The sequence below is a fragment of the Dermacentor variabilis genome, chromosome 3 (assembly GCF_050947875.1).
Source record: "Dermacentor variabilis isolate Ectoservices chromosome 3, ASM5094787v1, whole genome shotgun sequence".
NCBI lineage: Eukaryota > Metazoa > Arthropoda > Arachnida > Ixodida > Ixodidae > Dermacentor > Dermacentor variabilis.
Window position 1 is genome coordinate 131,106,260 of NC_134570.1, and position 14,818 is coordinate 131,121,077.

The 14,818-nt window shown below is 43.5% G+C and overlaps 1 protein-coding gene across 1 annotated transcript in view; it reads right to left on the reverse strand.

The window, feature by feature from the left end:
* The window catches only part of LOC142574758 (signal peptide peptidase-like 2B), a 36,323-nt gene extending 27,517 nt beyond the window's left edge, over positions 1-8,806 (reverse strand). Inside the window, exons 1-2 of the mRNA XM_075683776.1 lie at positions 8,644-8,806; positions 5,865-5,999 (exon numbers count right to left, since the gene is read on the reverse strand). Coding sequence (XP_075539891.1) covers positions 5,865-5,999; positions 8,644-8,706 — 198 coding nt within the window. The 5' untranslated portion in view covers positions 8,707-8,806. The remainder of the gene's footprint in view (positions 1-5,864; positions 6,000-8,643) is intronic.
* Between the last annotated feature and the right edge of the window lie 6,012 nt (positions 8,807-14,818).

The following is a 14,818-nucleotide window of genomic DNA, read 5'->3' on the forward strand; positions in this document are numbered from 1 at the left end:
AACAGCGCATTCGAACCAGAATGTCAAATTAATTTAACGAATGTCTCGTGAGCGCACAGGTATTCCCCTTCAACCTCTTTAGCGTATAGTGAAGTGATTGTCAAGTTCTTCCTCACTTTTGTAGCATGGTTTGCAGTGGCAACCTCACCTGATTGAGATGACGTCAAATTTAGAGTGTACGTACTTCCTGCTCAAGAGAAAGTGTATAATAATGTCTGCCACAATCTCTACAAGTATAGAGCCTGCTTTCGTTTTTTTTTTAAACGCTAATGTCCATAACGCTCGAAAGAAACCGCAAAAAATAGGCGCATGACAACATACCTGTCTTTCAACACGGCGAGCCAAACCTGAGGTATTTTTCGCAAGCGCTGCTTCCAAATGATGCAAACTCTATCCTCATGAAAGCAGAGCAATGATATATATATATATATATATATATATATATATATATATATATATATATATATATATATATATATATATATATATATATATATATATATATATCAGCTTGCTTCGGCTCATTTAACACCCACTCTAGAAAAATATGGGGTTTTACGAGCCAAAACCACGATCTGAGGATGAGGGATGCCGCAGCGGGGGACCCGGCAAATTTGTACCACCTGGAGTTCTTTAGGTTCTACCTAAATCTAAGTACACGGAAGTTTTGACATGTTGCTCCCATCGAAAATGCGGCTGCCGTAGCCAGGATTCGATCCCGCGACATCGTGCTTAGCAGTCGCCCACCATAGCCACTAAACAACAGATGGATCCTTCCCTTCCCCCTAACTCCGCTGCATCACATTATCATTACGCGAAAATCCGGCGTTGCAGTTGGCGGCATGACCAAATGAATGTACCAAAAATGGCCGATGACCAAAGAGTAAAATCACATCAAAGAAGACTCGAATTCAGTCCAAATATCCCAGCGAGGTTACTGTAAACGAAGCAAAATAATCCTTTGAAAGGAATATTAAGTAAATTTTGGTATGCGTGGGAATGGAACCCTGGCCTCCAGTGTGCAAGACGAGCAGGCTTCCCAGATGCCACGGCTGCTCCACGGTACTGGTTGACTAAATGTGTGGCCTAATGCGCGCGTCGTTGGGCACGTGACGACACAGCCAACTGGTAGGAGGTGACGCCACGTCGTAAGTGCAATAATGCACTTACGACTTACGACGTGCATTAATGCATAAAGTGTATTAATGTCCCATAGAATGCCGCTGAGCGGTCCTTCAAGTTACGAACTTCTCGCAGGCAAGCAAGCTCGTTGAGACGCTTGCCACGTTCTCAGTTGGCCTTACCGAAGCGCAGTTAAAACTCGGGCGAGAGCTTGCGTGAACAAGGAACGCACAGACGGAATCTTTTCACCAAAGCAAACATAACGCTTTCGCATTCCCACACGTAAACAGCCTTAAAGTGCTCCGTGTCGCATAAAAGGAAGATATCGGGGAACCGCATTTCCGAACCACAACTAAAACTGAATTCCTCTACGTAGCATGCGTCGGAAAAATCGTAAAGTACCGCCTAACATAGCCTACAGACACGATAGCGTCGGATTCTAATTTGAATGTGCCGGAAAACATAAATCTGTTACGGGGAAAAACTCAAACTTGAACCCCTTTTCCAGTGTTTACACCATTCATAGAGCGTTCGGTTTCTTGCAACAACACCATCGAGATGGTGCTTGCCTGCGCGGCCTGCGCAAGAGTTTCTACCAGAAAGCGTACCCGCTCACCTTCATGCATTGCGTTTGCCGCCAGCGTTTCCCGGTAAACATTACGGTTACATAAACTGCAGTTGCCGGGAAGCAGAAGCAGTCAGAAGCGAGTCAGAAGCAGTCAGGGATATTTGAATGCTATCGCGTTCCACTCTTAAAAACGAAGCTTAAGCGTCCTCCAAAGTTTTCTTCTATACACTTCAAAATTAGTATTGTTAAAAACCATGACAGTATGTCTGCTTCATTGGCTTCCCTTAATCAACAGTTCGCCATTATTTGCTTCTCTGAAAGTTGGCTGTCAGCCAGTCACGGTGACCTATATGGGTTCCCTGGTTATTTCAGTGAGTACAACCCGCCCCGGTGGCTTAGAAGCTAAGGTGTTTTGTGACCAAGCACGAGGTCGCGGGATGGAATCCAGGACGCTGCGGCCACATTTCGATGGGGGCGAAATGCAAGAACGCCCGTGTCCTCTGCATTACGAGCACGTTACCTCGTGGTCATAGTTTCGTTGTGCCTCATCATCAAATCGTGGTTTCGGCACGTAAAGCAAGATAATTCAATATTCAGTGAATATTGTCATCGTGCCTGTGATACTCGCAGTGGCTCAGCCATCTTTCTTCTGAGCAATATTCTCCATGAGAGGTGTCATGATTTAAGCTTGAATGCCGCGAAATGCGAGTCCGCCTTAATAGAACTTGAATCATCAGCTCTTTGTCAGAATCAACGGAAAACTCATTTGTCGCTATCTGTCGCTCCCGTTTCTGAGATCCTTCCGATTTCTCCTGCCTCCTTACACTTGTAAAACGTATTGCCGTTATTCATGGCTGATCCAATTTTAACTTGCTCGATGTCTCCAGCCAAACTAACCTTGGTTTTAAGATCTGTTTTTAAGCTTGGGTTTCACTCTCTATTATATGTACCAATACACTTTACTTATCATGGATCGCACTTATTAACCGAGCCCATTCTATCGAACCTTGATGACCCCAACCACGCAGGCGTAATCGCAACAAATGTAACTGGTCGCTTTCCCGTGTTCTTGTATTTTGAAAGGCCCTCATTCATGGTAGCATATAACGTCAAATGTGTTTCTTTAATTCGGAGCAGTACTGTGAGCTCGCGACCTAAACAGTCTGGTTAAATATGTATGCTGTTAATGATCTTGAAGAGAGTTTAATCAGGTTGTACGATGTGATTTATTAAGCTGCGGAACGCTCAACTATATCGCACTACTCGAAAAGACCTTACGTCGCGCCACGTTGCCCTTGGCTGTCCAATTGACCCGTACTGTTCCTTAAAAAAACATATTGTGTAAACCAATTCGGAAAAAAAAGACGGAAAAAACCATATAAAAACCCCAAACGTCCACCGTTCAATGAAGGTTTGAAACTGCGCTATAAAAGATACTCCAACACATTAGCCTTAGTTATAAACAAAGTTAAAAGAAACTATCATGAACGTAAACTTCAACTCTGAGAAAATGCACGAAAAGGAAGTCGCAGCTCCTTAACGAATTTTTAAATGCCACCAAGTCACATAGTACAGTGACATCAGTTCGTCTTAAAAGCATTATCACCCTGTTCTGTGAGGTAGCCAATCTTTTTAAACCACCACTTTTTTTTGCCGGTTGACCACCTCGACCCCTTCCTGCTGTTCACCTCGGTTTTCCAGTACCTCCGAATATTTTTTTCCTTTTTCCTACTTGAGCCACCAATGCTTTGCCTGTTACTTAAAGCTTAAGAGCTACCAAACCTTGAATACGCAAGGTTCATTCTACACATATTAAGCTTCTAAGCTCCTTTTTTGTCCGTGTTCTAAGCCATATATTTAGGCCCTGCTTGAAAACTGCCATCTCCCCACACAAATTTGAATTGGCAAAGGTAATAAACTGTTTTAAAAAACGTGGCCCACTGAACATTGAAAATTATACGCCGATATCGGTGCTTCCACTCCTCCATAAGGCCTTAGAAAACTACCTGAAAAAAGGCTATCTAAGCATTTCAGTAAGTTTAACATACTCTCTTCATGCCACTTTAGGTTTAGAGCAGGTATGTCCGCTGACACAGCGAACGCATGCTTTACTGACAAAATTGGATGATTCATTGATAGGGGTAACTTCGCAGGATTTCCTTTTGTTGATTTTTCAAAAGCATTCGACATGATTGATCATAAGCTCCCTTTTCTTGTAAATTAGAGTACTAGGCATAACTGGTTCATCATTCACACTTTTGCAGAGCACAATAGGTGTCATATCGCTTCCATTAATACGTGTACCTTTCTGCTTGCATTGACCGAGGTGTTCCTCGAGTCTGGGTAGTAAGCGCATCATTATCTTTATGTACATCATTGGCTTACCAATTTGCCCTAAATATTCTTTATGTTTATGCGGATTCTACGATACGTTTTCTAATCTTTCCGATCCCTGCGGCTCTCCTTTCTAACCTACAAACTATCTTAACCTCTCTCTAAGAGTGGTGGAACTGTAATAGATTATATATCATTGGATCCAAAACTAGCTGTCTGCTTTCCATTCACTGGAAAAAAAATTGCGAGCTATTTCCTACCTTAGTATCAAGTATAAAGCCATTTCTTTAAATGATCATAGATCCTTTCTAGCAGTTATAGTTGACACCCATTTGAAGTTTCACCGTCATATCACTTCCATTTGTAAAAAGATTTCATATGGCCTTAGAGCGTTGTTAAAATCTATAATGTGTTTTGGTATAAACACCCTTATTTCTCTATATTATGCATTGATAGATGGTCACCTAATTACTTACAAACCGTTCATTTTGGCCTTTGAAGAAACTACAAAACCAAGCAGTGGCAATTATCACTTCCTCTACGCGACTATTACTGACTCGTCCCATTTTCATCGAAGTAAACATTTTTTATACCTTTGACCTTCATTTTCACAGCTTTTGCATTTCCATGCTTAAGATTTTTATCACTGATCTATAGTGAACATATTTCCGGCTGTCGTGGTACCTAATTCTAATAGAACTTGATTTTTGATCTCTAATAAGATTCTATTGATTGAAACACATAGTAATTATGGGAAATGAAGCATTGTTTCTTCATCGATTTCATGAAGAAAAACACTTAGCTGAACTGAAAAAAGTGCAGAGCATACATGCGTGTAAGAAAAAGTTGAAGGTGCTTTGATTTGTTGTGTAACCATCGTTTTCCTTTAAATTTCTTAACTGTGCGTACGTCAGCGTGAACAGTCAGATTTTTTCTATTCTGGTTTTGTTATTTTTTTACATATTGTCTCTGGTGTTTGTTCTATGGTCCTTATAATATTCCTTCATTGTATGAACATAGGAAGTCCGCCTGCGCTTTGTGACCTTGGGATTTCCCACCTGCGTATTTCCCAACGTATCACTTCTGTTCTAGTGCTAGTAAAGAATTACTGATTACTGGTTAAAGATTGGTCGATTGATTGACAGTTGCTGCATATTGTACTGAAGATATTACTGATTGCAAACCGAACACAAAGACCGAGGTAAAAGAAGCAAACACAAAAAACACTAACTTGCATCTGATTACACGCGTTATCGACCAAAGAGAGAATTGCCTTCTGCCACGCCTATCCTTCATTTCGGGCTCGATAATGTTTTTCACTGTCTCCTAGCGTAAAGCATTTTCTGATTACTCGTTCTCACAAACTTCAGCGTTCTTGAAAATAAGTAGTGCCGCAATCCATCTTGACGAACAGTTTCTCAATTTCGGGCGTACGGTAATGACTACTGAAAACACGCTCGCGAAACGCAAAGCGCGCACGGCGCGCGCGTGCGAAGACACAAATTTTTATCGCCTTCTCTGACGCAGTCGGCTATTGCACTGACACCCCTGACAACACCGCTGGGTATATAAACGAAGTCGAGGGATAGCTGGTTCCGTGCTGCGGCAGCGAGTGCTATGCGTCCCTCCTGCCTCAACTACGCTCAGTAGCACAAGCGCGAAACGCCGTAACGTGTATATATGCTCCTGTCCGGGTCCGCGTAATAAAATGGCAGGCGCTCAGCATGATCTTGGAGCAAACCAAACGCCCATAGAATCCCTCGTGACCTCGAAGCTCGCTCGTGTAGTGACGTCGGAGGCAGTCGCCGTTCAAAGGCACGTGGCCGCGGTGACGACTCACAGCGTCGGCTTCCCGTTTGGCGACGTCCTTGATGGCCGGCACGTACCACACGCAGTGCGCCTCCACGTCGGACGCGTCGGACGCCTTGACCAGGAGCACCGAGCTCACCACGGGATTGGCACCATGCACCGGGTGCTGCGTCGTGATGCACAAGTGAATATATAAATGAATAAGTCAGAAAGCGAATCACCATGACCAAGACTGCTATGTTATTCTCGCACGTGCAGATAAAGTCAAGAGTTTGCGAGAGGCGTATTCCGTTAAAAAAAAAACCGAATGTTAGTCCAGACTAAGCTTGCAGCCACTAAAGCAGTAGAAGCATACATGCGACACAAACACAAAGATGTCGCATGCGTACAATGTACTGCACTTTGCGTATTTTGCGAGTTCCGGCTGCGCGCGCAGATTAAAAAAATATTCAATTTCTTTTCCCCACATTCTGTTTCTCGTACACTTTTGACCCTGCCTGCACATTGTTTTTGCTGTCTGTGTCGCGACTGTTTATGAGCGAATTACCGCTGTCAAGTTACCGCTGGACGAAAGACGCGCATACGAAGTTTCTTGAATGGCACCGAGTCTACTGCGAGCCTTGTCTAAACAGACTGCGCGTGAGTAGGGGATAGTGTTTTACTTTCTAGAATGCACGTGAGCATCAGCGATTGCTCTGGAACGAATGGTGATAGATGTATCAATAGGGAATGCAATTGGCCCGTGAATCTAGATTCGACGACCCTGTCTCACCTTCACTATACGACGTTATATTGCACCGGGTACTTTTTATTTTAGAGTGAAGCATTCTTTGCCTCTTCCTTCGACTTTTCTACTACTACTACTATCCTACAACTAATACTGCTAATTTTACTACTACGACATTTAGTGCTACTACTTCTACTGCTACTGGAGCTGCTGATAGCAGCGCATGTACAGTGGCCTGGTGGTAATTCTCACCACCCTATATCGCTGCTTTTCAAATAACCCGGTTCCTTGAGAGGCTACGACGTGAGTTTCACGAAGTCCGTGAATTCTCAGATGCTTCAAAAGCCTCAAGTATCGCTGCCCAAATTATTCGCTAAAGCGCTCGCCGCACACGTTGACCTCTGTAGAAATTAGGCGTTCTTTCAACAGTGGCATTGCCCTGAACACTACTCCAATTGCTCGAGAGAGCTAAAAAAATAATTCGAAAGAGAATCGCGACTCGCCGTGTTGCCAAATTTAATTATACATTCGCTAGCTTGCCGCTACGAAAAGTATTCGCACATGAATAAGTCATTGCGAAATCGCTCTCCCATATGTCGATACCACGTGGACCAACTCGCTTATTTACCGAAATGCCGAGCTCTCGCACCGTACTAGTTTACTCTCTGAAGCCGCGGTAGCGTCGCGAATCATGCTCGTCTGGCACGCTCACTTCACTGCGGTTCTTTAGCGACGCAATCGTTCGCGCTGTTTGAACTCGTTTGAAACGGGTCCACCTCGATATCGACGCGGTCGCGGCCATGCAAACGCCGTCTCATAGGCGGAACAATTTGCTTATGATTTTGCGGTACCTCGCCATGCGGAATATACATGCCTATACAAGGAATCTCACTGGTAAAACAAAGGTTAATTATGCGACTAACATTTCTCTCTTTGTAATTGCGTAGGCTAGTTTCGGCAGCATGGAGCGCTTGCTAATGCAGTACGCAAAGCTGAATAAATACATCTGTCAAGTGCTCAAAAAGTAGTGTAAAAGATACTGTGCTGCTCTGACACCCGTCTTGATGCAAGAGCTCCGCAGTGTTGTCGATTGAAGGAACGCCAGCGCAAAAAAGAAATAATAATAAATAAAGGTTAACGCGGCATGTACTTATACGGTTTGTATACCTGTAACTTTTCAAACGTCGATTCTGGAGTGAGAAGAAATAATACTAAAGAGGCACGAATTACAGCTACGATAACTCACAATTAAGCCTATGATCAGTTTCTTAACTTCGCTCACCCCAAGTTGTAGTAGAATTGGCGCAACTATACGCTTTGAAATCTTAAATGTGTCAGTGGTATCTATATATAGTAACACGTGATTGCCCCCTCCAATTTCCATGACGTGAACAGACTCCTGCTTCCCGTGTGAAACAGAGTTGCAACGTCGAGCGCGTTTTTCATTGGTTCATGCTAAAAGGTTAATTAATTATTTGTTCTACTCAGGAATAATTGAGCCTCCATAGAGTAATTGCTCGGTCGACTGCTATCTAATCAAGAAATAGAAACCAGACAAAATGCTTGGCTAAGCCAAATTTACCAAACGGGATTTTTTCCAGCGTTCGCGTTTCAGCGTAACAATAATTATTTTAACACAGGCTTTCCTATTTCATGTATATGTAAAGCGTATATTCCTTCCCGTTGCTCGCTTTTTCGAAGTTTATCATCATCGGTTCTCGTACAGAAGCAGGCCGGCGAGCATTGCGAGCCTATGCAACGATCTCAGCAAATGTGGCGGTGTTCTTTTACTGCGGAGCAACATAATTACACCACTATTAGATCACCATGTTTGCCAGATTAAAAATCCATTAGGCCTATTGCTGCGTATTGCACTTCTATGGCAGCACGCGCTTCACGCAGGTGTCGACGAAACCCAAGCGGCAAAAATCAACTGTTTCGCCTATGAAGTGCACTGCGGAACGGCTTCCCAGCCACGGTATAGCATCGCTGTGCGCCGCAACTAGGTTGCAATTGAAATCCAGAGCCCTTCGCGTCAAATCCACTACTTTGAGAACCGTTGGTTCGAGGTGGTTATACTCACAGTCACGAAGGCAGCCACGAGCGCCTGTATGCAGATGGAAACCAGGATGTCACTGCTGGCCATTCTTTCCTGTGCCCAGTGAGCGCTTCGGAGAAGATTTCGCGGGAAGGCGGAACAGTCGCTGCTGCGTTTGGTGAGGAGTCCTGCTCCTGTGGCGACGGCCGGACAGAATGCTGGCGCGCGCGGCACGTGGTAATCGTGATGATCCTAGCTATGGCAGGTACCGAAAAGGAAGATGATGATTATGATGATTGTACCTCGAAGAGAGAGAGAGAGAACAAGGACAGGAATTTATACCTTCAAAGAGAACACGAGCCCAACGCAGTGAACATGCCCCGGACCGGGTGGTATCATGATGACGAAAACGGTAATCAAAATCCAAACGAAACCAATCATACCAAATTAATATATTCCGTAATACAATAACGCATCTTCCATTGAAAAAATAATAAAAGCAACCTTAAAAATTTAATTTGAACTCAATTTCATATTTATCTGCTTGGTAATTGAACTTGATAATTTGATGAAAGAGGAAAAAATAGCGGAAATGTAGTAGCGAATGAATATAGTAAGGATACAAGAGCTAACCTTTTTCGTTTCGCAGAGGCAATTATAGACTGGCCATGGCCGAAGCCTACCACTAATGCTCCCAGTGAAAGCCCGACTGTACCACATTAACTCAGCCGGAGATTACGAAAGGTTTGTTGTTGACATTTGCCTGAGTGGTCCTGGCGCATTCGAGTAGTGGGGAATTGATGAAGACGACGATGATCATGATACCTCATGTAATGGCACAAGCCCACTGCGTGGGACAGGCCACGAACCAATTGGTAATAGGAAAAAAAAAACGAGACAGAATCAATTAATAATCGAAGATGAGAAAGAAACTGATAATAAAATAAATAAAATAGTTTACAGTAAAGTAGGCAGCCTTGCACAGACAGGAATAGTAACATGGCCTTAATATTAAAAATACCTGTAAAGAAGGGTATACGTAAAGAAAGAATCAGTTAAATTTTGAATAATACGATTAATGACTACTGTGAATTTGCGTTCTTCCTTTCTGAATTTTGTAAGCTATTAATTCATTGAAAGAGATATATTTCAATGGTAGGAAAAGGTAAATATTGTGGAGGCAATCTTTATGTGTCACAGGGGTAACTATAGATGGCTCAGCAAGTTCCTGGGGCTGTATCCCCTAAAATCGTTGCTCCAAATGAGAGTAGAACAGTACCGCATAAAGGCAGCACTATACTACGCAGCGGAATTTCGAAACGTCCTTTTACTTGACTAGGAAACCACCGACATGATAGTAAAAAGTGATCGATGGATTCCGGCTCATTTTGGAGGTATCTTAAAGGGGATACCGCCAGACCACATCTGTGCAAGTAGAAACTAAGCGGTGGAATACGATGTTCAAAAAAAAAAAAATAAGAAGTGGAATTATGCCGTCTTGCCGTTCATTTTCATTTACATTGCATTTCCAGTATCATTTACAACGAGACTTGTAAATGATACTTCCAATTGTCTGTTAGGACAGCATTGTCGCTTCCAAGAATAATTATTTCAGGTGATTTCGAAGAGATGAAATTGATGATCACTACACAGAGATGCATAAAGTCCGTAGAGTTTTCTAAAGAGAGGCTATCAGCTGTCTTCGGCCAACGAAAACCGCCTGTATCTAGGCGCAATGATGTTGATTATGCTAGTGTTATTGGTTGCCTCAAACACTGCATCATTCTATACGTGATCCCCATATATTCTTCTTTTACTTAAGGCACTGGGCGTGCTGCGCTTCTTGTGATTCATGAAAAGGTATAATTTCTAACACAATAGCGTTCTAGGAATCGGTGTTTTGCACTCACAATAGTTATTTTCCTTAATAAAGGTCCAACCACAGCCGTACTTGCTGCACCTTGTAGATGCCTCGTCAGCGTCTCCCGGACGGGGCGGGGAATAGCCTAATTGTGACTTTTACTTGCGGCATCGGCTTATTTGTGCTCAACGTCAGCCCATCCGGTTGCTGCTACACGTAGTTGCATGCGTGGGCTTAAGCAGGTAACTCACAAATAATTTAGGCGTTCGTCATGCTGCCACATGAGTGAGATGCAACGCGAGAAGCTTTGGGATGCATGCTGTCCTCGGACAATGTCCCGCAGGACATTCACCGGCCTAGCGGTGACGTGGCTTTGTCTTCACCGTGTTACGAAGAACTGCGCGCGGTACTAAGGTCGGGTACAGGCTCTGACTTTTAGCAAACTCTTATCGCTGTTTAGCCAGTGAGCTCACAGACCTAGTTGTTTTAACAAACTTTACCGCATAGGATCCCGTTACTGCGAACACTGAAGCATGTCCATCAGTCCGTAAGTAATCTTAGGTTAGTAGCTGCATTAAACAAAATTCTATTGTGTGCGGGCTTTACCCGCTCCCTGTTCCTCGCTCAATATGCTTTAAAGCAGTTCACTTTCAGGAAGGCTTGTTTCGAAACTTTTATCAGTTTCACCGCCTGCAAGCAGGCCGTAGAAGGTGCTTCGAGAAAAGGGATACAGTACGCGAGCTTTTCAAACAAAAGAGAAATCGTTGTATACGTGACCAACGCTACATATTGTAACACCCTGTACCTTATTATTGGAGTGCATTACCTATATATATATATATATATATTACCTATATATATATATATATATATATATATATATATATATATATAACGAGAAGCCAACAAACAAAGACGCCAAGGACAACCTAGCGGAAATTACTTGTACGTACTAATTGACAAAAAAGAAATGATAAAATGATGCAAAATGAATGTGGATGAATAAACAACTTGCCGCAGGTGGGGACCAATCGCAAGTCTTCGCGTTACGTGTGCGATGCTGTATATATATATATATATATATATATATATATATATATATATATATATATATATATATGCGTGTGTGTGTGTGTGTGTGTGTGTGTGTGTTTACATTGATCCGGACAACTCGTGTTTCCTTCCTGCTGTATAGTTATATTGATTCTAGTTTCCCTGAATGCACCGAGAGTTTTATCTTAATTCTTGCTAATTCATTCGACTTTATTTCCTATTCCGATGGTATATGCGTTTCTCTATTTGCATCTTCTAAACTTTTGTAGAGAAGTGTTGAACACGCAGCTCAAAAGTGCCTGCGGGAATTTGTCAGGCTGCATCTGTAGTGTGGTGTGATTGAGCAGCGCGTAAGGACTCTTGAATTTGTCGCAATCGAAATACCAGTGCCACACTGACGTTTCGAAGACATCGAGCAAAAAGTGTTGTGCTTACTTAGCTACCAAATAGGTAAATACAAGTAAAAATTGAAGATGTACAACCTGAAACTCCACCTAAATTTCGAAAGCCTTCAAGTGGTAGAGATAGCACTGGCATGGCCGCTGGATAAAATATAAATGTGCGGCCTGCCGTGTGCATAGAAAACGCTTTCATCCGCCGCGGCCATAGCCAGCTTTTCTGGAAAAGTACCAACTAGCGCCCTAAGCGGCCGCAGCACGAAGGTAACGCATTTTCAATGGAAGAAGTGGGTTTTTCGCGAATACACAGGTCCAATATTGAAAAAGGCAAGGGACGGACATGTTGTAGAAGAGAATGCACACCAGGGAAAAGCCTTGATCATGCCGAGGAAAGCTGGCATTTTGTTCCCAGAGCGCTTAAAGATTCAGCAATGGAAGCCTATGGAAACGACCAAAATTTGTACTGAATTTTTAAGAAGAAAACGCTAGCTACGATAAAATTACACCTGCTATCGTAATAGCCGCTACAGCATGTGTAGTTCGGATACTGAGGTTTCGATTGAAGCCTATCTCGACTCTCTACACAAAGCGTAACACTGTTCGCAAAAGCGATTTTTGAAACACACTCGTGAGAATTCACATGCTCTCTTCATAAATCCAAGCATACAATTGCACAAACGGCGGAAGCCGCGGCCGAGTTGTTTTATCGCATGGACCTATCGTCCCGCATCATGCTGCCAGTAGTTCAATACCGTGTCCGTCGCATTTCTTTTAAACCACGTAGGACTTAATTCCACATTCTCCCACTAGATGGAAATAACACGAACCTCAAGACTTGGTTTTGGTTTTTCAGTGGTGCTCCTCTAATATTTTATTTTCGATTTTTTCTTGCTAAGAGGTAGGAATGTGTTGCTCATTTGTTAAGTCATCCCTTTTATAATCAGATTTTATTCCTTCGACAACATAACAACAAGCATGCGCATGTCTTTGTGTTACGTTAAAAAAGAACTATCGTGCTTTGTAACAAAGCACGGACATACTAGGGAATTCTGGAGAATGCGCCTTCACCGTTCTGTAGAACTTCACGGCAATGCGCATGCATAATTGAATGGGCAAAATGTTAGAAAATTTTATTTCAATATATGAACCCGAGTATCAACAAGTTTAAGCTAACCACGCCGAGAGCGCAGTCCCTTCTAACAACATATGCATTTATGGCAGTGCGGCAATTGTTTGACAGTCCATGTTCTTACTCAGGGCCCTGCAATTGAAACAGATAGGAAAAGGTATTTCCCTTTTGTATATCGTGAAAATATACCTCTTCACCCTGCATTTTTTCGTAGAGATGAACCCCTTTTTAACCTGAAATTAGTCTTAGGGTTTTTAGGTGAAACAGATCTCTGAAAATCATTTGGACAGGTAATTTTTAGCACACGACTAACAGCCATCCTATTCACAGGCTTTCTTAAAGCTCTCGCGTCACTGTTATGTATTTCTTTCCTTAATGTTTTTAATGAAACCCAATTGCCATCGCCCATGTCCCTAACTAGTCAGTGTCATCGTTTTAGTACCTGTATATTTTACGCTAATTACAGCGACAGTTTTTACGCCATTTTACAGCCATGTCACACCTACCATGATGAATTCACCGTCCAAGCCATTCACAATACATTGTTAAAATTACCATTTGCCAAGGCGCTCTTTCGCCATAGCTGGCCCTTGCGCCATTAAACACCACAGATCATCATCAACATTGGCGCTAGCAGTATTTTGGTCAGGGATGGGCGGTGATGTCACACGACAGGAGCAAATGGTTTTGCACCCTCTCAGCGGAGGGCACATTGACCTAAAGAAGCGCGGATTTAAACCGTCAAACGATTTATTTCAGCTGGAGTTAGAACGGTAATGGCAGAGCGAGTGTCATTGTTTGTTTGCACGCGCATGTTTTTCTGGGGAAGCTTGGAAGGATAGATAGCACACGCGACGCCTTGAGCGTGCGTGCGTGCGTGTGTATACTTGCGTTTGCTCATGCGCGCGTGTTTGTGTCTCCGTATTTCAATCTGCGCTTACATGAGTGCGTGTATGCGCGTGCGAGTATACGCGCGTTTTTATGTGTGTGCATTTCCGGGTGCGTGCATGCGTACATTTTTGTGCGTGAATGCATGCGTGGACGCGCGTTAATGCGTATGCGGGCGAACATGTGTCGTATCTGTGTGTGTGTGTGGGTTGGGGGGAGCGAGCGAGCGAGCAAGCCAGCATTTCCCTGCTTACAGCTCGGATTTCACAAACCAACTACAGGCCGTCCAAAGGGCCCGCGACGTCACGCAGTCACCACCTCCCTGTCGTGGGCGGAGCCACCAACTTGATTGTGGAGCCTTCGGTTCCCCCCAATCAAGTTCCTCAGGACACTCTAACAAAGTTCTTTTCACTGTCACTGTCACCTACTCTGCGGGACGAATGGGATATAGACATTATCTAAACCCTTATTTATATCTACGAGACAAGAACGAATGACGCTGCATTTATAGCATTATGTCTTTCTGAAAGGAAAATCAACGCAAAAAAAAAGCGCCTGAGCCGTCAGTATCCCCACCCCCGATTTCGTCACGATGTCACCGTCGCCTACGGCACGGCTCCCGTGAGCAGCTACCTAGCTGTTCACCTTCGCTTTCTTCCTTGCCTCGGCGGCAGGGCATTTTCAGTGCGGTCAGTATTGCCGTCCTTGATCGACACGGCCCCGTGAGGAGCTGCTAAACTGTCCCCCTTCGTTATCTTGCTCCAGTTGGCGGTAGCGCAATGTCTTGAGGGCAATGACGCTCTAAATATGCACCAACATTGCGTCATTTATCGCTTGTGCGACCAGGCAAACTTTCGGCGGCGCACGTTGACTGCTACATTACATTAAAAC